Genomic DNA, 5,662 nt, shown 5'->3' on the forward strand with positions numbered 1-5,662 from the left:
TAAAACAGGTAAGCAGCTGCATCCAGGCAGAGAAGTTTCACATTCACTCAGCACACTCAGTATCATGAGCAAGTCCATTTCTACATGCACGATTACACCCTTCATGGACAGGATGAAAACAGCGTGGATTTTTGTCAGTTCTTTCCTGGATTTGTCCACCCGCTTTCATACGAAAAGCTCCACCCATCTAGAAGACGCTACTGAAGTAAGCCTGGCAAGATCTGTCTTGCTACCTGTCTTGCATACAGGGAACTCAGAACAATGCTGCTGGAGAGCCTGCAACAGTCACATGGCAAATCCATGGCAGAGCCAACTCCAGAAACGGGACCTGCCCGTTCCTGGGCTCCAGCTTTCAACATAAAATGGTACTTCTCATTCTCATTTATTTGCCTTCTTGCCCATGCCCAAGTTTCCCTTGCAACAGCTTCTAACAGGCCAGAAGAGAGGGAACAGAGACATCCCACAAGGACCTTCAGCGGCAGCAGATGATTCAACAGCTATAAATGCAGGAGATGGTTCAAACCAGGACGTATGTGCTTATCTAATCAACTCGTATTTTCCCTTCCTTTCTCCATTCCTCAAGAAATTAAAATCATGTATTCAGCAACTTGGATGGCTCTGTACTATAAACTAGAAGTTACAACTTTAAGTACCAAGCTGACAGTACTGTGTGCATGTGCATTCAGACGTGCATCTCATTCATTATTCCTACCCAAGAAGGAATTAAAGGCACTGCTAGATGCTTCAAGGACAACAATCAGAAGATAAAAATCATCAACCCTGGGAAAGGAATAATTTGGGCCCTCTCCAGAAGGAAATGGGAGACCTGGTTACCCGAGATATTGAGAAGGCTGAGGTACCCAACAACTTTTTTGCCTCCATCTTCACCAGCAAGTGCTCACACCGTGTCGCCCAAGTCAGGGAAGGCAAAGGCAGGGACTGGGAGAGTGAAGAACTGCCCTTAGTAGGAGATCAGGTTCGAGACCATATAAAGAACCTGAAGGTGCACAAGTCTGTGGGACCTGATGAGACGCACCCACAGGTCCTGAAGGAACTGGAAAATAAAGTTGCTAAGCCACTATTCATCACACCTGAGAGGTCATGGCAGTCTGGTGACATTCCCAGTGAGTGGAAAAAGGGAAACATAACACCAATTTTCAAAAAGGGAAATAACCCCAGGGTGGTCAGTCTCACCTCTGTGCCTGGCAAGATCATGGAGCAGATCCTTCTGGAAACTATGCTCAGGCACACGGAAAACAAGGACGTGATTGGTGACAGTCAGTGTGGCTTCACTAAGGGCAAATCGTGCCTTACTCATCTGGTGGCCTTCTACGACGGGGACACAGCATTGGTGGATAAGGGAAGAGCAACCGATGTAATCTACTTGGACTTTTGGAAAGCCTTTGACACTGTCCTGCATGATATTCTTGTCTCTAAATTGAAGGGATATGGATTTGACAGAAGGACCACTCGCTGGATAACGAACTGGCTGGATGGTCACACTCAAGAGCTGCAGTCAGCAGCTCGACATCCAGGTGGAGACCAGTGATGAGTGGCACTGGTATTGGGACCAGTGTTGTTTAACATCTTTGTCAGTGACAGTGAGATCGAGTGCACCCCCAGCAAGTTTGCCGATGACAACAAGGTGTGTGGTGCAGTCAACATGCTGAGGGGGAAGGGATGCCATCCAGAGGGACCTGGGCAGGTGGCTTGAGAGGTGGGTTAATGCAAACCTCATAAAGTTTAACAAGGCCAAGTGCAAGGTCCTGCACGTGGGTCGAGGCAATCCCAAGCACAAATACAGGCTGGGCAGAGAATGGATAGAGAGCAGCCCTGAGGAGAAGGACTTGGGGATGCTGGTGGATGAGAAGCTCAAAATGAGCTGTCAGTGCACGCTTGCTGTCCAGAAAGCCAACCATGTCCTGGGCTGCATCAAGAGAAGCGTGACCAGCAGGTCGAAGGAGGTGATTCTCCCTCTCTACTCTGCTCTCGTGAGATCCTACCTGGAGTACTGCGTCCAGCTGTGAGGTCCTCAGCACATGAAAGACATGGACCTCTTGGAGCAGGTCCAGAGGAGGGCCACAAAGACGGCTGGAGGGCTGGAGCACCTCCCATATGAGGACATGCTGAGAGAGTTGGGGTTATTTAGCCTGGAGAAGGCTCCAGGGAGACCTTATAGCAGACTCCCAGTACTTCGAGGCACTCTTCATCAGGGAGTGTAGCAATAGGATGAGGTGTAACGGTTTTAAGCTGAAACAGGGTAGATTACATTTTAGGAATAAATCTTTTACTGTGAGGCTGGTGAGACATTGGAACAGGCTGTCCAGAGAGGTGGTAGATTCCCTGACCCTGGAAACATTCAAGGCCAGGCTGGATGAGGCTTTGAGCAACCTGGGCTAGTGGGAGGTGTCCCTGCCCATGGCAGGGGGTTGGAACTCGATGCTCTTTGACGTCCCTTCCAATCCAAACCATTCTAGGATTCTTTCCTCAGTATGCTCCCATAAAATGATCTCTTTATATTTTCTGGAATTGAGATTTACATTCCCATAATTTTGGGCTGCCTTTTTAAGCCTTTTCCTAGAAATCCAGTTTCTAACTTGTGTGGTTTTGTTGTTTTGTTTATTCAAGAAAGCCAGAGAAGGCTACTAAAGAACAATATAGGATTTGTGGCAACAAAAAAACTTTAAAAGGGGTCTGGAAAGCAGCAGAGATATGGCATAAATCACTGAGCTGAGGAAAACGGCATGATGGCAGTACCACTGGTTTACAAGTGGAGCTTCCACCACCAGACTGTGGGCTGGTAACAAATCTTCTACAGTCCCCCAAAAACCAGCACCAATACTTTTAACATAGCGTCTCTCTCTGAGCAGCTGTATGGCCTGCTGGAGACAACCACCTTCTCCCTCTTGGCAGATCTGAGCCCTGCTGACAACACTGCCATAGACACAGCGGGGACATGGGACAGGCCACATCCTCTGTGTTTCCTAATCACAGAGATATGAGGGAACAGCACTAACCTCATCTGTGAGGCGATCCAAAAGCTTCCAGTACAAATCACAAGATGTTGTTAACTGTGCTGGAAATTAAAAGTGCCATCCACCTGATTACAACTTCAAGTGAGCTGTTAGGTTTTTTTTTAATCTTCTGTGACAGTAGACTGCCTCCTTCAGCTAATCCATTTGCATATTCTTAATTAATATGAAATAACATTCACTAGTATGGTCTTTGAATACTAAGGAAATGTTAAACAGAAAAAGATTTGCAAGCTTTTTTTTTTAACCACCAAGTATTAATTTAATTTGGCTGTATTGTATCATATGACACTGAAGAGCACGAAAGAGCTGAATTTCTCCTTTATGAAAATCATCCCAAAATTGGAAATGACAATGCATGCACAAGATGTAGCCACAACAAGACAGGGATGCAGAGGATATTAATATTTATTCATTAAGTATTTCCTAATGCTTCTTTCTGTAGAAGATAGTTTAACTGAAGAATTAATGTGGCAGGGAAGCTTCCAGACTTATTATTCAAAAAAACCCAACTCTTGCCTTAAAGAAGTAACATCCAGTACTTAGAAAAACATGTCTTACAGCTGAGATGTAGTTGGCATGGTTCTAAAAAATAAGATGCCGGCTTCAGCAAAAGGCTCAGCTGCACCCACGCACAAAACAATGAGACATCCAGATGCCAGGTAAATATCTAAATAAACATGGTGACTGCTTTACTCACATTTCAGCCATCCTTTTCCACACCCGTTTTCACTCACCACTAAGACACAGGTGTTCAGAACTGTTTTGCTACGCCATGAACTCAGAATACTTTTAGCCCCCTCATTCTCCCCAGTCATCAGTTCCATAATAGCTTGATTTAATTTGAGAACTTCGGAGAATAAAAGCCTTCATCACAGCTACCAGATTTATCCAGTCCAATAACAAAGGGAGGTTTCATTTTGGACCCGATTCAAATCCTGTTGAAGCCAAAAGAAATCTCTCAACAAGCGTCAATAATCGTTGTTGCTTGGAAAACTTTGTCCATCAAAACCAGCCAAATGTGACATAGCTAATCAATAAACTTATGTTCTCAGCACCTAAAGCCAGGGCTAGTCAAAACCACCTTAAACTTCCAGCAAAATAATTCAGAGATAGTGCTTGATCCAACACCATTTACCTTACCCCATGACAAGTGTGCAGATGTTACAGTTCCTAAACATGCTGGTAAGAATCTAGTAACATTTCTATAAATTTTGCACTAAATTAAGCACCAGGTACATCAACACATACCTGGATTTTCTACATCTCTGCACAACTTCAGGGACCTAAATCCTTTCAAAAGTCTGTCTTTGAGCATTTGTCCTGTTAACTTCAAATAAACTTGAGACAGTTTTACACAGTTTAAATTCAGAATCAAGCTCTTCTCTGTCTCCATCTTGGATGAAACACAGTATTTATGCACACTCTCAGAGGTACAGGCATGTGAAAACCAGACAGTGACACACTGAAGGCTCAATGAGCTTGCGAACAGCACTTTCCCAGCTATCCTTCTGCTTAATTACAACCCTATTGCACCTCTGTCACTGTTGGGCAACAGGAACGGACAGTGTCTTTCAATTACTTTGACACTTGTTTTACATTTGCTGGTTGTGTGTAGTTCGTGGTATCCTCCTGCCTACCACCCACACATTTGGCAACAGTGATGTTACTGCATTGTTTTATGGCAATTTTCACTAACACTACATCAAGAGAAAAAAAAATATGTAAATGTCTGCAAATTTCAGCACTGTCTAAGCAGATCCTCAGAACCATAAAACAAACTAAAGCCTTGTAAACCCTTGACAAACCACCTGTGACTTGAAGGGGGAAATCCTCATAAATTATTGAAGTGCAGGTGTAGGCTGCTGCAAACAGAATGCTTCCAGACCTTCTTTAAACAGGAGGTTTTAAATCGGGTCTTCCACTTTTTCTGACACATGAAAAAACTTGCATAATCTGACAACTGAATTTGCACAGGTAAACCTTTTCATTCACCTGGATCCTGCTACAAAAAATGTGATTGAAATTTAACCTTGTTGGTCAGATTAAAGGAAAGCTGGTGCATGTCAGAAAATTTTAAGAAGTTAATAAATGGTCACACATACATGTGATATCAATGTGTTTGTCTCTGCCTGCAGCTCCTAACCTTCTGCCAAGTAAACCTCTCAGTGACTTCTACCTCTGACTTCTTTCCAGCCTAGAACGGGTTAATTGTCTTTCCCTGTTCCTGTTATTTATGCTACAGCAGAAACCTCAAGCGAGGTCAGCCCTTCTGCAAGCAGCAGAAAACGACTTCAGCGTTAAGCTCTTTGTGGCAGAATATAACAAGATGGACAGAAGGGCTGAAGGTGAAAACGGAGGCATACAGGTAAAAAGCCTAAATTCAAAATAAAGAGCAGACCTCTAGCAGGACCATAAGCCAGCATTTCCCATCTGTGGGCTCACTACAGTTGTTAGACTGCTCTGTCCAGTTCTAACACATGGTTTATGTACCTTTTCAGGAAATCCATTACAGCCATCATCTTCTTCTGGCATTATCAATGAGGGACCTTTACAGCATCTTCATCCTCACCACAACACAGTTATTCTCATTCATTTCCACTTCCCCTTTCCCTGACCTTCCTTTAACC

General features: G+C 44.0%; 1 protein-coding gene across 1 annotated transcript; it reads left to right on the plus strand.

The window, feature by feature from the left end:
• Positions 1-739: 739 nt before the first annotated feature.
• LOC104469861 lies at positions 740-5,400 on the plus strand (the record flags this gene model as incomplete). The annotated part of the gene is given in 5 exon segments (XM_010084581.1): positions 740-1,511; positions 1,514-1,559; positions 1,561-1,672; positions 1,674-1,991; positions 5,278-5,400. Coding segments are annotated over 5 exon segments (1,371 nt in total), but the record flags the coding sequence as incomplete, so codon positions are not given.
• Positions 5,401-5,662: the final 262 nt, after the last annotated feature.

Source organism: Pterocles gutturalis, unplaced genomic scaffold (assembly GCF_000699245.1).
Source record: "Pterocles gutturalis isolate BGI_N339 unplaced genomic scaffold, ASM69924v1 scaffold2910, whole genome shotgun sequence".
Lineage (NCBI taxonomy): Eukaryota > Metazoa > Chordata > Aves > Pterocliformes > Pteroclidae > Pterocles > Pterocles gutturalis.